At 50.7% G+C, this 24,518-nt stretch overlaps 1 protein-coding gene across 4 annotated transcripts in view; it reads right to left on the bottom strand.

The window, feature by feature from the left end:
* The window catches only part of PTK2B (protein tyrosine kinase 2 beta), a 141,879-nt gene that overhangs the window by 10,879 nt on the left and 106,482 nt on the right, over positions 1-24,518 (bottom strand). For 3 of the 4 annotated variants that reach the window (XM_086416535.1, XM_086416536.1, XM_086416537.1), the window contains exons 5-24: positions 23,475-23,554; positions 21,033-21,095; positions 20,460-20,514; positions 19,888-20,028; positions 19,419-19,493; positions 18,702-18,803; positions 17,928-18,045; positions 17,334-17,373; positions 16,630-16,676; positions 15,449-15,499; positions 14,838-14,935; positions 14,019-14,103; positions 13,301-13,401; positions 12,948-13,063; positions 9,835-9,935; positions 9,567-9,656; positions 8,510-8,714; positions 6,012-6,120; positions 4,162-4,227; positions 1,852-1,977 (exon numbers count right to left, since the gene is read on the bottom strand). In XM_086416535.1, coding sequence (XP_086272661.1) covers positions 1,852-1,977; positions 4,162-4,227; positions 6,012-6,120; positions 8,510-8,714; positions 9,567-9,656; positions 9,835-9,935; positions 12,948-13,063; positions 13,301-13,401; positions 14,019-14,103; positions 14,838-14,935; positions 15,449-15,499; positions 16,630-16,676; positions 17,334-17,373; positions 17,928-18,045; positions 18,702-18,803; positions 19,419-19,493; positions 19,888-20,028; positions 20,460-20,514; positions 21,033-21,095; positions 23,475-23,554 — 1,869 coding nt within the window. The remainder of the gene's footprint in view (positions 1-1,851; positions 1,978-4,161; positions 4,228-6,011; positions 6,121-8,509; positions 8,715-9,566; positions 9,657-9,834; positions 9,936-12,947; positions 13,064-13,300; positions 13,402-14,018; positions 14,104-14,837; positions 14,936-15,448; positions 15,500-16,629; positions 16,677-17,333; positions 17,374-17,927; positions 18,046-18,701; positions 18,804-19,418; positions 19,494-19,887; positions 20,029-20,459; positions 20,515-21,032; positions 21,096-23,474; positions 23,555-24,518) is intronic. The other variant, XM_086416538.1, reaches the window with a different exon arrangement.

The following is a 24,518-nucleotide window of genomic DNA, read 5'->3' as shown; positions in this document are numbered from 1 at the left end:
AGGCTGCTGCCATCCTGACTCTGGAATCGAATCCCACAGATTCTCAGATGAGTCAGGCAGTAGAGTTAGTCACTAGAAAAGTTGTTTTTGTGGAAAAACCATCTCTGATTTTTGTTAAATGCTTTCAAATGCTTTGCAGGGAGTCTATTATACCTTTTCAGCATTCTACCCGGAAGAGGCTTTCTTGGTGTTTCTGATGCATACCATAAAATGGAGTTTATATTTTTAACTTTTTTCTTTTTTGCTTATTTTAAGAAATGCTTATTATGTTCTTTTAGGTAGGCTTTCCTATGGCAAGTACATCTAAACCCCTGACACAAAAGGCCATTTTTCCTGCTGCACAGTTTGTCTTTATGGAAGGGAACAAAGTCCTTATGGTGAATCAGGGGTTAGACAAAGGCAGTGCCGACCCTCAAATGTGCAAAACACCTTCTTTCTGAAAGGGCACATTTTAAAGCCAAACTCACTAAAACCCAATTAATTATGAATAAAGAGTTAAGGGTAGGAGAGAGAAGTTGAGCACTGCCTAAAAGATAGTGCATGCTTACAGATGCAGTTTTATTATTGTTGAGTATATGCTAAGACATAAATTGGTTCAGTTCAGTTCAGTTCAGTCGCTCAGTCGTGTCTGGGTAAAACTAATGTAAAAAAGAAAAATGAGCTAGGTTAAGGGAAAACTTATTCCACTAAGCTCTCACTGCCTTGAATTCTAAGTTATCTTAATCATTTCAAAGTTTTACTAAATTAAGAAAAACAGCAAGGATATCTCAACATACTTTCCTACATTTTTGTAAATCTATTGTAATAGAAATGTAGTCTCCCGCAATTTTTAGAGTCCTATATACCCGAGTCTGAAATATGATGCATGGTTACAGAGTTAGAGCTAAAGTAATAAGGGGTTTAGTCTGTTATATCACATATCAAGACTCAGTTCAGTAAAATATATCAAATGCTCATGGCAACTGACCATGGGGCCCATTTGTTTTGAAGGAGGAGAAGATGGATGGTGACAAGTAACGAGTGGACAAGCAAAGGTGCACTTTTTTTTTTTTTTAAAGGAGATCTGACAATTAGAAGCTAGTTCCCAGGTGTGCAGTGGTAAAAATCCACCTGTCAATGCAGGAGACTCAGGTTCAATCCCTGGGTCAGGAAGATCCTCTAGAGGAGGAAATGGAAAGTCACTCCAGTATTCTTGCCTGGAGAATCCCATGGACAGAGGAGCCTGGAGGGCTACAGTCCACGTGGTTGCAAAGAGTTAGACATGAGTGAGTGACTGAGTGACCGACAATGAAATACTCAAGGCTTCATTGGTAGTTGACAACAAAGAGGTGACTGGGGAGGGTGTGGCTTAGCCCTATGCTAGTCCCCAAGTTTGTTCTCATATAGCAGCAACTTTTGCAAAGCAGCAGGACTGGCAACCACAAGGCAGACTTTTCTTTGACTGAGGAGAAACTGAACAGTCACAACAATCAGGCAGGAGGAAGGGCAGAGCGGAGCAAGACCTCTAGGATCTTTTACTTTCTGGCACCATCAGGCTTCCTTGCCCTCTGCTCATGAGCTTTCACACTATCACCAGGGCTGAGGGAAGGGGGTGGTTTTACATCTTTGCCACAGCATCAGAGTAGGGATGGGGCAGGTCTGGGTCCAGCTGGAGTCTCAAGGGCAGTGCCTGGCTTGGCCCTCAAACTCTGCTGCTTGTAGAGGTGCAGGAGGCACAGAGCCCCTCTGTGGCTGACTGGTGCAGGGAGGGCATCTCCTGAGCCTGAGGATGCAGGGTTCCCAGTATCCCAGGCACCTCCCTCCAGCAGCTTCCTTGTCCTGGCCAGGACCCAGCATGCAGAGTTGTCTTACCCGCATGCTGTGGCGCTTGAAGACATTGTGCCGGTGGAGAGGTGGGGTGTGCAGCGAGTTTACGGGAGATGGATACTCCATAGGGCTGGTGAGCGTGGGTGAGCTGGCACACAGACCCTCAGGGACCTATTCAGGAGAAGCAGAGGAGCACCAGGCACGGGGACAAGGCAACAAGGTGGACAGTTAGCTGCTACGAACACGAGCACAGAGAAACGATACAAGAGCTCCATGGGAGAAAAGGGACTTGCGCTCCAGGAGCTTATAAAGAACAAAGTGTGGGCATTTCACTGGTACTGTTTGGGAGACGTGGCGGAGCGACATACACAGCTCTTGGCTAGAAGTCAGCACAGACGTGATGGCTGTTCTTTCATCTAACAACCGTTCCCGTGATGCTGTGCATACCATGGGTCCACGTGTGGCACTGACCTACTGACTACATCTCCTCCTTCAGGACTCTTCAGGGAAAAGTCATCATTGTTGTTAGAAATGAACAGATACTGTTAACCCACAAGTATATGTGTGTATGGGCTTCCCTGATGGCTCAGTGGTAAAGAATTTCCCTACAATGCAGGAGACATGGGTTTGATCCCGGGGTTGGGAAGATCCCTTGGAGAAGGAAATGATAACTCACTGCAGTATTCTTGCCTGGGAAATCCCAAGGACAGAGGAGCCCAGCGGGCTACAGTCCATCAGGATGCAAAAAAGTTGGACATGACTGAGCAACTAAAACAAACAACATATGCATGTATATATATGTTGTTGTGGTTTAGTTGCTAAGTCATGTCTGACTCTTTTGTAACTCCCATGGACTGTAGCCCACCAGGCTCCTCTATCCCTGGGATTTCCCAGGCAAGAATACTGGAGTGGGTTGCTATTTCCTCCTCCCGGTATCTTCCTGATCCAGGAATCAAACACACATCTCCTGAATTGCAGGCAGATTCTTTACCACTGAGCCCACATGGAAGTCTATATATATATACACATACACATTTTTAAAACCCACTATTTTGGGACTTCACAGGCAGTCCCATGGTTAAGACTTCACCTTCCAACACAGGGGGTTTGGGCTCAATCCCTGTCAGGGAGCTAAGATCCTACATGCCTCATGGCCCAAAAACCAAAACATAAAAAATAGAAGCAATATTGTAACAAATTTGACAAAAACTTTTAAAATGGTTCACATAAAAAAAAAATCTTAAAAAAAAAAAAACCCCACTATTTTAAACATCACAAAGGGGTATGTTGCTTTCTAGGGATATCGTTCCTGTCTTCTGCCTTGAGGTTTGTTTTCTTTTTCTTTTTTTCATATGAAGAGGGTTTGTCTGTTTGTTCCTGGTTAGGCTTGTTTTGCAGAAGGCAATGGCAACCCACTCCAGTGTTCTTGCCTGGAAAATCCCATGGATGGAGGAGCCTGGTGGGCTGCAGTCCATGGGGTCGCTGGGAGTCGGACACGACTGGGCAACTTCACTTTCACTTTTCACTTTCATGCATTGGAGGAGGAAATGGCAACCCACTCCAGTGTTCTTGCCTGGAGAATCCCAGGGACGGTGAGGCCTGGTGGGCTGCCGTCTATGGGGTCGCACAGAGTCGGACACAACTGAAGTGACTTAGCAGTAGCAGGCTTGTTTTGGCTCAGGAGCATTTCCTTGACCACAGAACACCAAATGAAGGAGCACCAAATAAAAGACACTGTTTCCGTTTTTTAAGGAGGGACTCTGAGCTAAGGGATAGAAAGGAAGAAAAGAGAGAGGGCCCCTGGCTCCTTCTGACTTAGACGCAACAGAGAGACACAGGACAGAGACATCCCGAGAGGGACCAACAGCTTGGGCAGGTCCTGTGGTTGGTAACCATGGAAGTGGGGGCGGGGAAGCACAGGGGGAACCTTGCTTTCTCTCCACCAGCTACCGAGGTTCTCAGCAGGGCCCCTGCAAGGAGCCCCAGTGAGCAACTCCATTCTCTGGGGAACATCACCGGTCCCCAGCTGCCTGGATTCCTTTTCAGAGGCTCTGCTCAGGGTTGCGGAGACCAGGAATACAGAATTAGCTGCAGGCAGGCGCACGCAGCAGCCAATACTGTGGACAGACAGATGTGGGTTGAAGTCGTCTTAACTGAGGACAACCTGGTAGAGGTTCAATTAGATTCTTTGATCTCTGGGCACTTTGAGTTCGAGTTCTTTTCTGGGTACTCAGGAAGAACTGTCTCCATTGCCTGAGCAGATAGGACTGCTGCTCTGCTAAGGCACGAGGATGGAAGTTCAGAAAGGACAGAGATGAGGCCTGCACTTCCCCAGCCCTCCAATTACGTGTTTACCTGGAATTGCAGCTTGGGTGCCAGAAGGTTGGTTTGTGGAGGGGGTCTGTACTTGGGTCGGCTGGGCTGCAGAGAGAATATGGAGATGAGTCAGTCCCTCATTCTGTCCTGTTGAGGGAGCACAGCTCACCAAGGGGAATACCAGGTAGGAGTCGGGTCAGGCTTGTTCAGGATGATGAAGACGAGGGACAGAGTAATCGTTAAAATCATTCATGTCCGCTAACTGTGCATCTATTACTGCTGAGTGATATGACGGTACTAAGAGGCCAGTTTTCTCTGCCCTTCTGGAGGTCACTGCTAACTGGAGGCATTACCAGTCTCTGTGTAGCCTCTCTGCATGTGCCAGGCATCCTGGAGTGTGAAGTCAACTATGGCTTAGGAAGCATTACTATGAACAAAGCTAGTGGAGGTGATGAAATTCCAGCTGAGTTATTTCAAATCCTAAAAGATGATGCTGTTAAAGTGCTGCATTCAATATGCCAGCAAATTTGGAAAACTCAGCAGTGTCCATAGGACTGGAAAAGATCCCAAAGAATGGCTGTGTCAAAGAATGTTCAAACTATCGCACAATTGCACTCATTTCACAAGCTAGCAAGGTAATGCTCAAAATCCTTCAAGCTAGGCTTCAACAGTATGTGAACCTTGGATGTGCAGAGTTTGCCAAATCAGTAATCGGGAGCTGCAGACATCCAGAGGTGAGTCATGGAGGCCCAGGCGTCCACAGCAGCTTCCTGGAGGTGATGAAACCTGAGCTGGGCCTGACTGCGGGAAGGTGCAGGGCACAGCAGATCAGGGGGACCTCGAAAAGAGGCCCAGCACCCACAGGGCTTTGTTATGAACTGAATGTTTGTTCCTCCACCCCACCCCACACACCCCATTCATATGTTGAAGTCTTAACCCCCAGGGTGATGGTGTTTGGAGGTGGGGCCTTTGGGAGGTAATTAGGATCAGATGAGGTAACAAGGGTAGGACTCCTATGATTCTTATTAGTAGTAGCATTAATGAACTTCCCAGGTGGTGGTAAAGAACCTGCCTGCCTGTACAGGAGAATAAGAGATGTGGGTTCAATCCCTGGGTAGGGAAAATCCCCTAGAGGAGGCCATGGCAACCCACTCCGGTATTCTTGCCTGGAGAATCCTATGGACAGAGGATCCCTGCAGGCTACAGTCCATGGAGTGGCAAAGAATCAGACATGACTGAAGCGACTTAGCATGCAGTCATATTAATAACAATAACAGACACCAGAGCTCACTCTCCCCACCATGTGAGGACATGTGAGAAGGGCACATCTGCCATCCAGGAAGAGAGTCCTCACCAGACACCTTGATCTTGGATTTCCCAGCCTCCATGCTGTCTGTGTGTAAGCTGCCCAGCCTGTAGTATATCGTATGGCAGCCCAAGCTGACTTCTACAGACGTGGTCCCACCCATCTAACAGTGGGGCAGAAGGGCACTGGCTCCTGCACCCAGAGATGCCATGGACATCACAGGCTGGACTTCAGGGCTCCCCATCACGTACCTTCAGGGGAATCTAATTTGTCCCTAATAACACCAAAAGAGAAAGTGCTACTGTCTCCCGAGGGAAATGTTTCCAGGGTGACTGCCTGCTCCAGCAGCCCCACAAGGTGCCTGCTCTCTGGCTGTCTCAGGTTCCATCTGCCGAGGTGACTGATGGGGGCTGCCTCAGGGCTGATGGATGGTTGGGTGGAAGGGCTGAGAAGACGCAGGGGCCCATCTGACCACCACTGTAAGGGGAGCTGCACAGTCAGATCTGGGAGGGGTTGGACAGGGTCCCCGCTCTGCTGTGATTCATGGGGCCACTGGGGCCAATGAGTTCGGGGCTTGGCTCACCTTGGGTGGGGGTTCCTGGAAGGCTGTGGGCTCTAAGATTTTGGGAGGTCGGTAGCGAGCATTCCTCTCCTGCTCTAAGGCGATGTCCTTCTCCATCTGGTAAATGTCACTGCCAGGAAGTCAGGTCAGATAAGGAGACAGAAACAAGGTCAGATACACTCCTGGGGGCTCCCCTCTGTGTTCCACTGCAGCCGGGATCCTACTCCCAAGTCTTCTCTGACGTCCTTTGCAGACGGCACTGGGGAGATCCCTAGGAGACAGGCCACAGCACCGTGGACCCTGCAGCTGCCCCAGCCTACACATTCCTGTTGTGTGCTAATGGGAAAGGGTACACATATATTCCTGATATGTGCTCATAGGAAAGGGCCATGGATTTCCTCCCAGGTTAGTTGAATGCACGCTTCTTGCCTTTTTTTTCTTTTACCCAACAGTGGTTCCCAACCTGGGAATCACACACCTCCAAGGACTCGAATAAAGGCAGAGGGTCCATGAATCCACAAGTGTACCAAGCATTGTCTGCAGACAGGGATTATGTGTTGTTGAAATATATTTCTAGGCCCAAGATGGAACCGCTCCTGCCCAGGGGGCTCACATCAGCAGGTCAAAATGCAGATAACTTTTGCGTCCTTCTAAATGCTATGCTTTATCAGAATCAAAGTAGCATCCCAAAAGCCTACCCAAATACCAATCCAAATGCCAATTCAGCTTTATGTGCTTAGTTGCTCAGTAGTGTCTGACTCTTTGCAACCCCATGGACTGCAGCCTGCCACACTCCTCTGTCCATGCAGAGTCTCCAGGCAAGAATGCTGGAGTGGGTTGCCATGTCCTCCTCCAGGGGATCTTCCCAACCCAGGGACTAAACTCAGGTCTCCTGCATTACAGGCAGATTTTTTTATCATCTCAGACACTAGGGAAGCCCATTCAGCTTTATACTTGTTTCCTATTCCCTATCATTCTCTAATTATCTCTTCTTTGTTCCTTATTCTTTATCCTATAAAAGTGTCCTACCTTCCACTCCCATTTGCCATTGCTCTGGCCCTTGGAAATGGAGACGGCCACTTCACGCAGTGTTAAAGTTTGTCTGTATCACTTAAATTGCCTTGTTTAATCATTTTAAACAGTACTGTGCTGTGCTTAGTTGCTCAGTCATGTCCAACTCTTTGCGACCCCAAGGACTGTAGCCCCTAACTAGGCTCCTCTGTCCATGGGGATTCTCTAGGCAAGAATACTGGAGTGGGTTGCCATGCCCTCCTCCAAGGGATCTTCCCAATCCAGGGATGGAACCCAGGTCTCCTTCATTGCAGGTGGATTCTTTATCATCTGAGCCACTGTTTAGAGAAGCCCTAAATAGTACTACAAAACATATAATATTTGGTACCATATTTTCAGATTTATATGCATTCTATTGTGTGCAATACAAAAAGTCATGATACGGCTTGTTTATAGAGCCCTACCTATAAACAAATGCATTATCATTCTGAGAAATGCATATTTCCTGCCATATCAGTAAACAAGGATGTCACAGTCATCAGCAATTGCCTCCACCATGGATAGTGAGCTGGTGAGCCCTGAGGGAACTCAGGAAGGAAAGAAAACCTGCCATCTAGGAGCCATCAACCTGCAGCCACTCCCTACGGTGAGCCCTGAGGAAACTCAGGATGTGAAAACACAGGATACTGGCCCCAGAGAGCTGAGATGCATATCAAAGGAATGATTCCAGTGAGCCCAGACTCTCGCATCTTCCCATACATAGAAAAGCACTCAATTCTTTAACTTGGGTATCTGGTTTTCTTTAATTAACAATAATTGTTTGCTGTTCAGACAACCTGCCCTTTGTTGCAAAACTTCTGTATAAGCTGGCTCCCCCTTCACCTCTTCCGAACAGTTTCTCAAAACTATTTGAAATGTTGTCTCCCAGGCTGCAGACCTCATTTTGCTCGCAACAAAACTTAACTCCCAGCTCTCACACTGTGTAAATTTTTTTCAAAGATTCCCATTGCCTGGACCTGGGATTCCCAGCCTCTCCTGTGATGCCTTCCCATGTGGCAGTTTCTGGGGATGATTTTCTGAAAGAATGCCCACAAGTTGCCTACAGTGTTTAAAGCTGTAGTATTTAATGTTAATTAAGCACTGGGTTCCTTAAAGTAGGAGCCAGCAAACTAGGCCCACAGGCCAAATATAGCCCCCTACCTATTTTTATGTGGCCCCAAATGGTAAAGAATCTGCCTGTAATGCTGGAGACCCTGGTTTGATCCGAGTCAGAAAGATCCACTGGAGAAGGGAATGGCTACCCACTCCAGTATTCTTGCCTGGGAAATCCCATGGAAAGAAGAGCCTGGTGGGCTACAGTTCATGGGGTCACAAAGAGTTGGACATGACTTAGTGACTGAGCACACACGCACACAGCTATAAACCTCTATGTGCTGCTAAAGAGGAGACTTGCTCTCAGGGGGCCCTGGGCTTGCAGTCCTCCCCCCCACACCCATCTCCTTGCTCACCTGAGGCTGCACACGAGCTCGGTGAAGCGGGGTCGTTCACTGGGGTCGTAGTCCCAGCAGCGGGTCATGAGGGTGTAGAGAATGGGCGGGCAGAGGTCAGGCTTGGGCAACCGGTCTCCCTTCTCCAGCACCCCAATGACATCCTTGTTCTCCAACCAGAAGAAGGGCTGCTTTCCGAAGCTCAGGATTTCCCACATGCACACAGCTGCAAGCGGGAGGAGAGGGCTCAGGGCCCGTGCTGAGGGGACTCAAACCTGGAGAGGCAGCCCATCCTCCCCAGAGACAGCCGTGTGGTCAACACTCAGTGCCTGCTGGGGACCACCCTGTGTTCCCCTCTCTCCTCTATAGATAGCATCCCGGGGGGGGCCTGCCCACGTGATAGTCTGTTAAAGGACCAATCACCTATGACTGTAAGTGAACTAAGCTCCCATGCCCAGGCCCTTTCCTCATGGAGCTGTTAGGGTTCTGGAGAAGGAGACCGTCAAAGGAACTTCACTGGGACCACCAGGAGGGAGTGATGGCTCCATCAGAAAGCTGGCATACGAAGCCTAGAGCCAATGCTTGCTGCCTGTGTGATCATGAGCAAGTCCCTGACTTGCTGAGCCTCAGTTTCTTTGTCTGGAAAATGGGAAGAAGAATGATGAGATTGTACTGGGCAGGCTGTGGAGACCTGAGACAGAGGATCTACATGGCTGTGTGCCTTTTAAGTGGCTGTCCAGCACCTGGGTTTCGTCTCTCCTCACCCCGCACCTTCTTCTCAGAGAAGAGCTCAGCTCTGCCTATGAGGCTCCCCTGCGGGGTGGCCTCACCTCAGTCCTGGGGCTGTCTGGGGGAGCTCATGCTCATACCAAGAGCCTTTTCCATGAAGATGAATGCAGGCTGGCCCTTAGCTCTTGTCACCCCCAATCCACCACTGACTCCCCAGCTCTGGGACTCCTCAGTGGGGGCAGCAAAACAGAACCTGAGGGTCCAGACCTCTGCTTCTTGTGCCCCCTGTTATCCTGGTCACAGAGGGGTAATCAAACCCTCATCCACGCCCTATGGAGAGTCTGCTCACCAAACATCCAGACATCGCTGGCGGTCGTGAAGCGGCGGAAGTTGATGGACTCAGGGGACATCCATTTGATTGGTAGACGGGTTACAGAGGCTGTGGGTGGACCAAGGGTTTATGGGAGCTCTTAGAGAAGAACCATCCAGACTTATCCAGAAAGGCAGCTTACTCTCCAGAGACTGTTGGCCTAGACTTGCCTTATAGTCACCTTTTGGGGGGATTTTGGCTTCAGGGACGCCGTTCGGGGACAATGCTGTAACACACCCCCACTCACCTTTGTAATACTCCTCATCCTCAATGTATCGGGAAAGGCCGAAGTCCCCCAGCTTCACACATTCAGGGGAGGCTACCAGGATGTTCCGGACAGCAATGTCCCTGGAAGGAGGCAAAGACCAGGGTGAGGTGGTTCATAACACTTCAGGGGGACAGACAGATGGATAGATGGACAGAGAGGCAGAGGAGAAGAGAGCCTCAGGGCCCCAGCCTCCGGAGGAGAATCAAGCAGCTTCTGTGGGTCAGCCCTTCCTGGCCCCACAACTTGTCTTGCTGGAACTTGGCTCAGGCAGGAGCCTCGGCTGGTCTTCCCTGCTGCTCACATGCCCTGGTTGCCTCCCTGCATCTCGCTGCTGAGCCCTGTCTCCCATCATCCCTTCTCATGCATCTCTACCTCCAAGCCTGTCTTGTGTTCCCTGTATTTGCTCCAGTCACTACACGCATTGTCCCCTCTGCTGGGGATGCTGTCACCCTGCTGACACTTCAGGGAGGAAGCCCGACCACTTTCCTGATCACAGTTAACCTCTCCTTGTTCTGTGACCCCACAGCTGCTCACAGCTCACTTTCAGGGGGCACTGGGAGAGCCAGGACCCCCTAAAGGCTACATGCCCCTGAGCCGTGGCACAGAGTCCCTGGGAACCCCTGGTATGGAGAAGAGCGGAGCAGAGAGCTGGAGGAACACACCTGGCAGCTGGCAGGTGAGAGGCGCAGCCCAGAGCTGAGCTCTCACTACTCCCCCAACTTCCATCCCCAACTCTGGGAGCCCTTACTGACTCAGTCATCTTGAATCCCCAAATCACTTCTAACCCCAAACTGGCTCATCTCCTGCTTCTCCCAGGCAGGTTCTGCACCCTACTGTTTGTCTTTGTTATTGAAAAGATGACTTCAAAGCCCGACAATGTCACAAAGGATGCAAATCTATTATACCACTTTGCCCCAGGACTGTTCACCCTAGAAGATGCTAGAAGATGAGCTTTACAAAGAAAGGGGTTTCTGTTTGTTTTGATTGTGAGTTAATCGCAGAGCTTAGGACACTGCCTGGAGGTCCACAGGAAGAGTTCCACCATATTTGCTGCACGAGTGAGTGAATGAATGGGTGGATGAATATGCACATCCCCCAACATCGCTGTGCATAGTGTCACCCATATGGCCCCATATCTCAGGAGGATGGCGTTGGACTGAAGAATTCACCTGCTCACCCCAGGGCTTTGAGTTGGATCATAGAAAAAGCAAGAGTTCCAGAAAAACTTCTACTTCTTTATTGATTACACCAAAGCCTTTGACTGTGTGGATCACAACAAACTGTGGAAAATTCTGGAAGAGATGGGACTTCCAGACCACCTGACCTGCCTCCTGAGAAATCTGTATACAGGTCAAGAAGCAACAGTTAGAACCTGACATGGAACAGCAGACTGGTTCCAAATTGGGAAAGGAGTACATCAAGGCTGTATAGTTTCACCTGCTTATTTAAATTATATGCAGAAGTACATTATGCAAAATGCTGGGCTGGATGAAACACAAGCTGGAATCAAGATTGCAGAGAGAAATATCAATAACCTCAGATATGCAGATGACATCACCCTTATGGCACAAAGCAAAGAGGAACTAAAGAGCCTCTTGATGAAAGTGAAAGATTAGAGTGAAAAAGTTGGCTTAAAACTCAACATTCAGAAAACTAAGATGATGGCATCCGGTCCCATCACTTCATGGCAAATAGATGGGGAAACAATGGAAACAGTGAGAGACTTTGTTTTCTTGCACTGCAGGTGGTGACTGCAGCCGTAAAATTAAAAGACACTTGCTCCTTGGAAGAAAAGCTATGACCAACCCAGACAGAATATTAAAAAGCAGAGACATTACTTTGCCAACAAAGGTCTGTCTAGTCAAAGCTACGGTTTTTCCAGTAGTCATGTATGTGTGTGACAGCTGGACCATAAGGAGAGTTGAGTGCCAAAGAATTGATGCTTTTGAACTGTGGTGCTGGAGAAGACTCTTGAGAGTCCCTTGGACTGCAAGGAGATCAAATCAGTCAACCCTAAAGGAATTCAGTCCTGAACATTAATTGGAAGGACTGATGCTGAAAATGAAACTCTGATACTTTGGCCACCTGATGTGAAGGACTGACTCAGTGGAAAAGCCCCAGATGCTGTGAAAGATGGAAAGCAGGAGAATAGGATGGCAGAGGATGAGATGGTTGGATGGCATCACCGACTCAATGGACATGAATTTGAGCAAGCTCCAGAAGACGGTGATGGACAGGGAAGCCTGGTGTGGGGCAGCCCATGGGGTCGCAAAGAGTTGGACACAACTGAGCAACTGAACAAAACTCTGTCTCCTCCAGAGGATCATATCCCCCTTGATGGGGACCTTCCTTCAGGAAAGGGGACAAAGCCGGGTGGAGAAGGGACCAGCACCACAGTCAGAGGACTGGACTTGGCAGCTTGGAGGTGTCAGAGACCAGGGCAGTGCTACTCACTTGGGCTGCAAGGCCTGGGACCCCAGGACTGTCCTAGTGCTGCCAGAACCAGTCTCTCCTGCTAGGCTGCTGCTGCTGCTGCTGCTAAGTCACTTCAGTCATGTTCAGCTCTGTGCAACCCCAGAGACGGCAGCCCACCAGGCTCCCCGGTCCCTGGGATTCTCCAGGCAAGAACACTGGAGCAGGTTGCCATTTCCTTCTCCAATGTATGAAAGTGAAAAGTGAAAGTGAAGTCGCTCAGTCATGTCCGACTCTTAGCAACCCCATGGACTGCAGCCCACCAGGCTCCTCCGTCCATGGGATTTTCCAGGCAAGAGTACTGGAGTGGGGTGCCACTGCCTTCTCCTGCTAGGCTGGGTGCCACCAAATGGAAATGCCAGAGAATAAGTGAGCAGCAAGCAGGGAAGTGATTTCCTGCACCCACAGGGATGCGGGCTACTGAGTTACAGGCAGACACCCCCGATTTCAGATTTCCTCTTCCTAGCAATCCTGGGAGGGACCGCTGGCTGTTGTACTTTTAGAGGGGGACACGGGTCCCAAGAAGGTGCTCAAGCTGTCACCTAAGCGGGACCAAAGCCAGGCCTTCAATCCTGGTCTGTACCTGACCCCTCCTTCTCCAGGGCCCTCCCCAGCCTCACCTGTGGACACAGTTGATGCTCTCCAGGTAGGCCATGGCCTTGCAGATCTGCAGCGAGTACAGGACAAGAGTGAGCACCTTCAGGCTGTTCTTGTTTCGCTCCAGGTAGTGGCCCAGCTGTAGGAAAGGGAAGATGCCCTGAAGATTCTGCCTGACCTGGGTGTGGAGCTGGGGGATGGGGGAGGGGACACCCAGGCTGGCAGAAGAATCTGGCAACTTCCTCTCCAAACAGCCTTGCCGGGAGTTAAGGGCCCCTGGCTCCAAATGCATCCTCCGTGGCTACCCTCTCCCTAGGTGTTGCTCCACTGCAGTCCAGCTGTCATCACAGGGGTCCTCCTTGGCCCTCCAGCTCACCTCCCCGTAGGGGTACAGTTCCATGATGATCCAGGTGGGCTCCTCTTCGATGATGCCGATCAGCTTCACAATATGCGGGTGGTCCAGGTTCTTCATGATCACTGCAAGTGGGGGTGAGAGGGTTAGGGTTAGGGGTTGGGTTTAGGGTTAAGGCAGGGTTAGGGGTTAGGTGTTATGGTTAGTGGTTAGGTGTTAGGGTTAGGGATTAGTGTTAGGAGCTAGGGATTAGGAGTTAGGGTTAGGGTTTAGGGATTAGGGATTAGGGTTGGGGTGAGGTATTAAGGTTCGGGGTTAGGAGTTAGGTTTAGGGTTGGGGTTGGGGTTAGGTTTAGGGGTTAGGGTTAGTGTTTAGGGTTACGGCTAGGGATTAGGGTTAGGGTTTGGGCTAGTGTTTAGGTTTAGGTTCAGGGTAGGGTTAGCTGTTAGGGTTGTGGTTAAGTGTTAGGGTTAGGGTGAAGGTTTTGTTTTAGGTGCCAGGGACTAGGGACTAGGGGATAGGGATAGGTGCTCCAGCGCTTCCAAGGCCCAAAGCAAGAATCAAGGTCTGCTGGCTGGACCGAGAGCCAGGGGTGCAGCCTTTCCCCCCTGTGGATATTAGCTCTGTCCACTGCCTCCCCGACCTCCACCGCAGATGCTTTGACCCCTTCCTGCTTCCCGGTCTGCATAGTCTCTTGGCTTTTTTTAGCCCCTGTGCTGGTGTCTCCCCAGGGACACCTACCTGCCTCACTCATGAACTTCTCCTTGTTATCCAGAGTGCAGTTTTTCTTGCAGGTCTTCACAGCCACGTTGATCACCTCCCCTTTCTGAAATAAGAGTGTGTCCAGGTACCCTCAGTTCTGCCCAGAACGCCCCACCCTGGCATCCCCAGGAGACAGGTGACATCTGGGTCTCTGCAAAGCCTTTACTTCCTATCTCTTCCCCTCCTCTCCTCCACACCCACTTCCTCCTGATCAGGGTACATTTGGACTGGAGGAACGCCAAAGATCAGATCCCTTGAACCCCTGGCTGTCCAGGTGAGGGCACGGAGGCTGGGGGTCCATGTGACCTGCCCAAAGTTAGCGGGTGTGTGCAGGTCACATGCAAGGCCATCATCGGACATAGCATCCAGGCCTTTTTCTCTTTATTGTTGGTTTTTACAATTTTGCTTTTTCCCCAGGCCTGGTTGAAGCACGAACACAAAGGCAAACTTGTCCAGCCCCCATTGGTGACCTTGGAGCCCACCTTGCCTTTCTCACAACTGCTTCACATGGAGCTTCCCCCTTCATGTTCTCCCATAACATGTTCTTCATGTTCTCAGTCCCCGCCGCTGGGCCCCACCCCATGCCCCATAGATGTTGCCTCTCTTCCGATCCCTGCAATTGCAGCCTTTCTGGGAAATGACTCTTGTTTTCATCACTCCCTGCGTATTTCATAAACACTGCAAAGGCCGAATGCATGAAGTTCCACACACCACAGCACACCACCTCCCCCAACACTAGAGTATTTGAGCTCCTTTCTCTTTCTACTGAAGAGCAGAACTTGGATATCATGAACTCACGTGATTTGTGTAGACACCTTCATAGACCTCCCCAAAAAAGCCTTCACCGAGAATATGATTCAGAACCACATCTTCCCGGGCGATGCCATACTGTGGGCCTGCACAGGGGATAGAACAGACAGTCCTGGGGCACAAAACTGGTTGGCACCCCCTGGGAATCCAAGAACTGACGTCCCCGGGGATTCTGAATGCCCATATCCCTGGGATTCCGAGTATCCAGAGGCTCTAACACCAGGCTCCGACCCCTTCTGCCCAGGTGTGACCAGACCTCCCCCACCAACACCTCAGCCAGGAACCAGGGGCTAGACTGGGAAAGGGGGTCTAGAAGGTTCCATTGTCTCAGACTTGGGAAAGCTGAGTCCCATGTCCATGCTCTTAGCACGCCCCTCCACCACAGACACACCAAAGGTCAATGGTGACGGGATAAAAACAATGATCTCTGCTTTCAAATCACAGGTGCCTCACTCAGCTGTGTCCCTGTCTGAGACACACGTGGAAGACGACATGGGAAGGAAAGAAAGTCCCCTTGTGATGTCATATGTGTCCCCAGATGTCACTTCCCACGGCTCTGGCAGTGGTTGACATGGGGTGGGGGGCGGTCAGGGATCTACCTCCTGGTCTTCGCAGGGTCTCGTCAGGGATCTCAGCATAGATGTCTGATTCTGAAATGACAGGAGGACACCCCATGGGCAAGATGCCTTGAGGAGGGCATCACCAGGAACCAGGTGTGAGCCCCCCTCCTGCCCCGCCCGCCACAGGTCAGTGGAACTAAGCTGACATCACTGGGAGGGACTTGGGGAGGAGCCAGGGGAGAATGGGTTTCCCCCAGGTATCTGGGTGGCCGCAGGGCCCAGGGTCCTCAGCCTGAGTCCTCCTTGCTGCTGCCTGGCTATTTAGGGCAAGTTGGTTCATCTCCTTTGATCTGCTTCCCTTTCTGTGAAATGACTATTTCTGGGGAATGTAAATATTAAAGAAAACAATACCAGTTATGTATTTAACACTGTCATGAACTGAATGCTTGCATCCCCTCAAATGCATATGTTGAAACCCTAACCCCAGGAGCGGTGGTGTTTGAAGGGGTCTTTGGGAAGTGATTAGGGTTAGATGAAGTCATGAAGGTGGGGCCCCCATGGTGGGATGAGTGTCCTTAGAAGAAGAGGAAGAGAGACTAGAGCTCTCCATCTGTCCACCACACGAGGACACGGAGGAGGTGGCTGTCTGCAAGCTGGGAAGAGAGACCTCACCAGGACCCCACCACACTGGCATCTTGGTCTTGGACTTCCACCTCCAGAGCTGTCACAAATCAGTGTCTGTTTAAACGTTTAAGCTCCCCAGTCTGCGGCTTTTTTATGAAGCCTGAGCTGACCAAGACAAACATGGCGCCCCACTAGCTGCCTAATACATGTTCATGTTCATGCTCAGTTGCTAGGTCATGTCCAACTCTTTTCAACCCCATGGACTGTAGCCTGCCAGGCTCCTCTGCCCATGGGATTCTCCAGGCAAGAGTATTGGAGTGGATTGCAATTTCCTTCTCCATCGATCTTCCCGACCCAGGGATCGAACCTATGTCTCTTGTGTCTCTTGCATTGGCAGGTCAGTTCTTTACCATTGAGACACAAGGGAAGCCCCACCCAATACATAGTTAGCTATTTATTTTTAGCCGTCATTGAGCAGTCATAGGGGAAGTTCTTTTGTCTGTGACTTTGAGAGAATCCTTCAAATTGCCACAAGAGCAGGCAGAAGGGAGGCTCTGGGCGCAGGCAGAGGACAGGCAGCAGGTGGGCAGGCTTACCTATGCTGCAGCTTTCTGAGAGGTGGGGCCGCCGAGCCTCCAGGTTTCTACAGGAGGAGAGGACAGGGCAGGAGCCCAGTGAGCTCAGAGCCTGGAAGTGCCCACCCAGGGCGGCCTCATTCCCCCTCTCTCCCTCCCACCCTGCCTGGAGAAGCAGCGTGTTCTGATGGCACTAAGCTGGGAGCATGGCCCAGGCCACCAGGAGACAGGAGGGAGCTTTGCTTGCTAAGTCGTTTCAGTTGCATCCTACTCTGCGACTCTATGGACTGTAGCCCGCCAGGCTCCTCTGTCCATGGGATTCCCCAGGCAAGAGTACTGGAGTGGGTTGCCATGCCCTTCTCCAGGGGATCTTCCCAACCCAGGGATTGAACCCATGTCTCTTACACTGGCAGGCAAGTGCTTTAGCACTAGCGCCAAAGGAGAGGACAGCAGCAATTCCCCACCCCGCCCTCCTCGGCCCAAGATGGTGCCAGGTGGCTTTAGGACACAGGAATATAACCCTGAACGAATTTACTGGGAGAAATTTACTGGTGAAAAATAACCACTTGTGAAATGCTGGAATTCCATCATTTTCTCCTGGGGGCCAGAAACTGGAAACCGTGGCGGGGGAGGCCCCCTCTCTGTTCGGTCTGCCTTCGTAAGGAAGACACCGGCTGAGGGCGGGGCCGGTTCTCCGCCTCAGCCTCGCGGTTGGTTGTACTCACAGCGTGGGGATCTGGGGCAGACTGTTCCGCTTCTCACCATCTGGGGAGAGGAGAAGAAGAAGGGGAGCTGGAACCAGGGACACAGGTCCCGGATGGATGACGAACCTCACTGCTTCTACCAGCCGACACACAGGAGACCCCTCCCGCCACTGTGGCCCATGAGAGTCGAGTGGAAGCTGGATACGCTGTTGCCCTGAACTGGAATCCTTTTAGCAGAAGAAACTCTCAGACTTCCTCTGCCACTGTCACACGTCCCAGCCTGACCCTTGCTTTCTGATTCCATCGCCAAACAGGACGGACCAGCCATGTTCTGGGAATAGCTTTGATCTTCCCAGGGCGACAAACATCTCTCCATCAAGTTGACTCCCGCACCCCGTGCCACCCTTGGTCAGCGGGGCCAGGGCTGTAGCCAAGCATCTGGGATGGGATCACAGGGAGTGTCCAGCAGGGCTGGGTGAGCCCCTCCCCACTTCCAAAGGCTCTTCATTCACATATCCGTCAATGGTTTAGCTTCTCCTGCTCCTCCCCGGAGGCTTGGCTCGGGTATGCCACCCACTGCCTGTTGGGCCAGGTTACCTTCAAGTGGAAACACACCTTTTTTGGTTCGAATGATGAGAGAGCCCTTGTGCTCTCCTTGCAGCCGGCAGTAACCATCTACGAGGTCAGCCATGTTCTCGGCCTCTGCCAGAGAGGAGGTTTTGATGGACAAAGACTGCAGGGAAGAGACCAGCCAAGGATGAGACCCCAGAGCCTTGGCTAGAGTCAACCCCACGGGACTGCAGGACTTCTAACCATGGCCTGCCTGGATTCCACCAGCTCTTCTTCTGGGGCTCGGCTTGAATTCCCTATTGCCACCAGGGGGCGCTCCCGTCACCCCGCCCAACTGACCACCTTACACTCCAGGAAGGGAATGCCTTTTTCTAGTCACTCAGTGTACAGCACATGCCTTGCATGCTTGAGCAGAAATGGAGAAAAGGGAAGAGGGAGGGAGTGGGGCAGAGGACACGTGGATGAAAGGACAGGCATACAACCTGTTTGTGGTCTGAGGTCTCTCCCATTCTCCCACCTACAAAAAGCCCTGGATCCCCAAGGTCTTGGTTCTGAGTCATTGTTACCTGCTCACAGTTAGACCTCTGATCTGTACCTTGATTCCTGGTCACTTTACTCCTGCCCTCCCCCAAACTTCCTACAACTTTTTTCTTGACATTTTAAACAACAGTTTTGCTTCCTGATGTACTTTTCCTTAGTTTGACATCATCCTGTTACCTGGTCTAAGAACTAGGTGCCCTTTACTTAACAAGATCTCAGCAGCCAGGGAAGCCCTGGCCAGGCTGGCTTGAGCAGGCATGCCCAATCAGAGATGCTCACCTGGGGAGCGCCTTCGATGCCCAGCTGCAGTACCGCCTGGCCCTCTTCTAGAGGGAGGCATCTGATGGACTTGATCTGCTTGAACTCGGCCAGGCAGGTGGGCTGTGGGAAAGGAGGGGTTCCTTCAGACCATCCCATTCCTGGGATCAGGGCATGAGGATTGATCAGTATGGGGTGGGGGTGAGGATCGAGGAAGAACCAGGCATTGGAGTCTCTCGGCGGGGATGAAGAGGGAATCAAAGACCATTCAGGTTAGAAGGATCACCTAGCCCAAGCCCCTTGCAGAAGGAAAAATGAGCCTGGGAAGAGTCAAGGTTTGCCCACAGTCATATGCCAAGCTGGTGGTAGGGCCAGGGCTGGACCTGGTTATTCTGACTCCCAGGGACATGATAGCCCCATATGCCATTGAAAGAGCAGCTACTATTGCCAGAAGAGCAACAGAAGTATCCTTCCCTCTTCCCCTCCCCCACCTTAACCACATCTGTCCCCACCCCCTCTGTGCCAGGGGCAGTCCCAGGGATGTAATGGCCCATGCTCCCCATGCCGTTATCCCAAATAGCCTCCCCACGGCTACTGATACCAAAAGCCTCTCTGCTCTCAGCAATGGGGTGGAAGAACCGATGGGACAGGCCAGAATGGGAGGCAGCCAAAAGGGGAAGAACGCTCTGCCTGGAGCTGGGTGGGGCCTGCCTCCCTCCCCACCCCATCTCTCTCTACCTTCGCATCTTGACTTGTCAGCTGGCGGATGCCTTTAGGGCCAATGACCAGGTCCACAGTAATGTTCCATCCTTGCTGGAATCAAAGGAGAGACAGATTGTTGCCTCTTCTCTGTCCGCCCGTGTTTCAGAGGCTTGAAAACAGTTCACTAGCTAGACACAAGCCATGTCTCCTGGGCCCTCTAGCTCCTTCCATCCTAACCTCCCACCATACAGATCACCCCGCTCCCAACACTCTGCCAGCACTGCCCACCTCCTCCCAGAGTTGGAGCCAAGGTTTCAGCTCCCTTCGTCAAGCAAGTAGCTTAGCGTTAGTTGCATTTTCAGATACACTGGGGGAGGTCCTGGTGCCACAGAATCTACAAGCAGTAGGTTGGAGGGTTGTCTTGATCCCCATCCCCACCCTGAGTTGCCCTCCTGAGAGGCTTGAGATTTGGGTCAGGGGTAGAATGAAAAGAAGGTGGCGTTACAATGAGTTCACAGCGATAGGTCTCCTGGTCAATGTTGGCGAAGCCTGCGAGGGTGTTGAAGAACTTCATGACGCACTCCTCCTCCCGGAGCGAGGCGTACTGCTGGAACGTCTGCTGGATCATCTTCCGGAACTGCTTGGGCTGGGCGAGAGGGTCAGGGGTGAGCGGGGCCTGATTCCTTCCCTTAGGATCTCACCGCAGGCCTGCACGCTGCTGTAGGACAGTTCCTTAGGCCTCTATAGACCATGAGGGCAGTGGTGATCTCTTACATCATGGTGGTCTCAAGGGAGCTCACCATGGCCCTGGGAGGGAGGCGGGGTGGTAGCATCCCCGGTGCTCAGGCCATAGAGCTAACTGGCCTTTGATGTGGAACTAGAGCAGGGTTTCTTGATTCCCGGACACAGATGGGCTCACAAGATGCATGGTCTCAGGTCCAGATGGCCTAAGGCAGCACAGATACCCTGGCTTCCCCGAGGGTCCCCATCTCCATCCCTTATAGATCTAATCCTTGGGCGACATAAGGGAGACACGAAGGGAGTCTTCCTGGGCTCTTCATCCACTGGTTTCCTCACCTTTAAGTTCTCCTGCATTTGCTTTGGGAAAAACAGGTCCAGGCCCACTTCTCTCCTGAGAGTAAGGGGGAAAAAGCAGCATTTGAATCCCCTTTGGTGGCTCAAATGGTAAAGAACTGCCTGTGTTGCGGGAGACCCAGGTTCGATCCCTGGGTCAGGAAGATCCTCTGGAGAAGGAAATGGCAACCCACTCTTGCCTGGAGAATCCCAGGGATGGTGGAACCTGGTGGGCTGCCGTCTATGGGGTCGCACAGAGTCAGACACTACTGAAGCAACTTAGCAGCAGCAGCAGCAGCAACCCACTCCAGTGTTCTTGCTTGGAGAATTCCATGGACAGAGGAGCCTGGTGGGCTACTGTCCATGGGGTTGCAAAGAATTGGACAAGACTGAGTGACTAATACTTTCTATATCCCCAACTCAGGACTTCGGGCCAATCAGGGAAAGGTGAGCACACCAGGGAGATGGGTCTTGCCTGGCTCTGGTCTTGGGGGTGGAGGTGTATAGGAGGTGAGCAAGAAGAGCAAAGCAGGAGCGGGGAAGGGAGGAGAGGCTGGGGCCAGTCCCGGGACTTACTCCAGGAGCTCGAGGTTGGACTTTTTGTCAAGTGCGTTGTGGGGCATGTCCTTGAAGAACCGCCTGCAGAGACAGAAGCCACGGGGAACAGGGCCATCAGAGCTGGGCCACCCAATGCCCACATGTTGGACTAGAAGCACCCTCCCCTGCCGGATGTGGGAACCACTGGGAGGGAGAAAGGAAGGAGAGGTGAAAAATTCAGTATTTAGAAAACTATGAGTTTTAGAAAACCTGCAAATTTCCTTCCTAGGAAAGACTCCAGTTGTACTCCAGGGTGTCCACCTCTGGCTTATAGAGTTTGTGGGCAAAGGAGGAGGATAGAGGTTCTACCAGTGGTCTCTGAAAATAAATGACCCAAGGCAGCCAACACTCGACTTATAGCTGAGGAACACCGACATCCACCTTTTAGGTTCTGTGTTCCCTTTGTGACTTCCTTTCCCCTCATTTGCTACCTCCGGAAATCTATGTGTATGCATGCAAATAATTATAAAATATACACAAAAAAATTTAGCATTTATGGGACAGAAGAAGAAAATAAATCCATAATCCTACCACCTGGGGTGACATCTATTAAATTTTTATAGATATTCTTTAATTATGATTTTCCCTTAAAATGTATGTCTTCATGGAGATTTTTATGTATTACTCATTTATAATAATTGTTTACGTGGAGACCAAATAGCCAATACTATTTGTCTTATCTTCCCTTCCCTGTTTGGATCATTGTGTCTAGTAATTTCTTCAACTGTTGCAGACATTGTCCCACTCCTGATCATACATTAGTAACTCAGTGTTACTTCAACCCACGTGTACTTGTGCACATCTGGGAATAGTTTTATGCTGCTGATACCATAAGCAGAGAAGGGCAACTAACTTATGATTAATAAACAATAAGTTTACAAAATTTACAGTGTTTAGAAAAGAGTATGCTTAGGCCTTCATCTCACACTTTATTCTAAATATTTATTCTAGATAGATTAAAGGGGAAATTTTAATAATAAAATTATTTTAAAACTAGAAGAAAAGCTAGGGAAATATTCTCAAATCATGGAACTTAGAAGACTATCTAAAGCATGAAATCATAGATGAGCTCTATATAAAAACTTGAAACATGTACTGCTACGTCCTTAACAATTTTTAATAAATGGTATTTTTGAGCATATTGTCAATCAAGATAAGTAGTAATAATTATTTTAGAGGAAAAATTTTAGAGGAAAAAAAAATGCATTGGAAAAAACCTGACTTGGAGCTACTCTGCTAATGGAGGTTATCTCTCATTCATGATTTTAGTCACTTTTTCTCCTTCCCTACATGTTCCAAATACTCCACATTGTACAAGGCAGTGTGGCCATCTGCAACGCCCCCTGGGTTGGGTGAGCTGCAAAATGTACTTCCAGGTAACTGACCATATTGGCATGTTGCATGTAGTTAAGTAACTCTACAAAATAAATGTCAGCACATGTCCACCAGCAAAGAGGTCTTTAGATCTTTCATAGTTACCCAATCATTCAAATTCATACTGTGCCCTCATGTGTGCCAGGAGAAGGTGGCACCAACCCTGAGTTCAAGGATTTGATGGATTTCAGACTAGTGCATGTGAACCACTCGGCATCTGACAGAGTGGTGCATACATAGGGCCTTATGGCCAATCCATGCAGGGAGGGTTAAGTGGGGTGGACCTGGGAAATGGGAGACTTCAAGATGGAGAGACCCTTGAGTGGGCACTGAAGGAAGAGCCCAGGGCCACACTGCCTGCTCTCAAGGTGTGCTTCACAGGCATGCTCCGAGGTTTTCTAGGAATGTTGAGGGAAAGCAAACAACTTTGGGGACTTCCTTGGTGGCTCAGTGGTAAAGAATTAGTCTGCAGTGCAGGAGATGCAGGTTCAATCCCTGGGTTGGGAAGATCTCCTGGAGGAGGAAATGGCAACCCACTCCAGTATTCTTGCCTGGAGAATCCTACGGACAGTGGAGCCTGGTGGGCTACAGTTTGTGGGGTCCCAGAGTCAGAAATAGACTGAGTGTCTGAGCTGGATGATTTACCAACTCTGTACACGTCTATTAGCACCTACTGGAGTGGGGAATACAGCAGTGAGCAACACAGATGGAATCCCAGCATTCGAGTATCTCCCAGAAGCTTGCCTAGTATTCAAAGGAACGTTTACTGGATCACCTGGATGGCAGGTAGAAGGAAGAAGCTGGAGCCTGGAGGCAAGAACAATGGCAGCGAAAGGCAGACAGGGGACACGGAACAGAGAGAGGGCTGGCGCCTCTCTTCCCAGGGCCAGACGGTGAGCACCTCAGGGCTTTACCGTCTGTCAGCCACCACTTGTCCCCTTCCGGATCTCACATTCCTGCCTTGGAAGAGTGTCCAAGCTGGCCGAGAGCCCAGTGGAGGAGGGAAGGAGCAGGCAACCTCCCTGGAGTGGCCTGGAGGCCACCTACCTGAGCTCCAGACAGCCCAGCTGCAGGGCCATCCCCTCGCTGACCTTGCTGGCATAGCGCTGCATGTAGTCATTCCGGAGCTGGCAGGGAGAAAGGCCACAGTTCAGACTCTCGCCTCGCTCCCCATTTATTTCCCTGAGATGAGCAGAGGCCCCAGGAGGTGGAGGGGGCTTTGAACACCATCCTGCTGCCCTGAGTGGTCTCTTATCCCTCCTCTGACAAAGGCACAACTGCGTAGCAGGAGGGGGAGGTGCCCTGGGTAGTGTCGATTGTGCCCCCACAGGCATGATCGAGTTTTTGAAGCACTTTCATAGCACGTTTTTTTAAGGGTCCACAAGGCAGGAAGTTCAGGTTCCCCTCTCCCACTCCTCACTTTGGAGATAAAGAAACTGGGAATGGGGGGAGGAGTTAGTCATTTATTCTGGCTTCCCGATGGCTCAGGAGTAAAGAATCCTCTTGCAGTGCAGGAGACACAGATGAGGGTTTGACCCCTGGGTTGGGAAGATCCCCTGGAGGAGGGCATGGCAACCCACTCCAGTATTCTAGCCTGGAGAGGCGAGAGGAGCCTGGTGGACTACAGTCCTTGGGTTTGCAGAGTCGGACATGACTGAGCGACAGCACACATGCAGGCAGTAATTTACCCAAAGCCTTGTTGGTAAGTAGTGTTGGATGTCACCCAAGATACAAGAAAAGTCTGGCTTGGTCTCTAGAGGACCAGGAGGAAGATGTAGGCTGGGGCAAAGGCCAGACACAAAACAGCCATGGCGGCTCTCATGCACAAAGTGCTTATTCCCCGCCATGTCTTGTGCTGGGCACCTCAGGGGCACTACAGCCAGGAGTGTGGTGAGCTCCAAACAGCTCGTGGAAGTCAGTTATTAAGTTTTCCAAAATTTTGTGAGCCAAGATGGGAGTATTTGATTTAGTTTAGTTGCTAAGTTGTGTTTGATTCTTGTGACCCCACAGATTGTAGCCCATCAGGTTCCTCTGTCCATGGGATTTCCCAAGTAAGAATACTGGAGTGGGTTGCCATTTCCTTTTACAGGG

This window comes from Bos grunniens, chromosome 8, assembly GCF_055505025.1.
Source record: "Bos grunniens cultivar Pamir isolate PY7600 chromosome 8, Bosgru_T2T1.0, whole genome shotgun sequence".
Lineage (NCBI taxonomy): Eukaryota > Metazoa > Chordata > Mammalia > Artiodactyla > Bovidae > Bos > Bos grunniens.
Note: the sequence above shows the minus strand (reverse complement) of the source record. Positions and strands in the feature narration are given on the sequence as shown.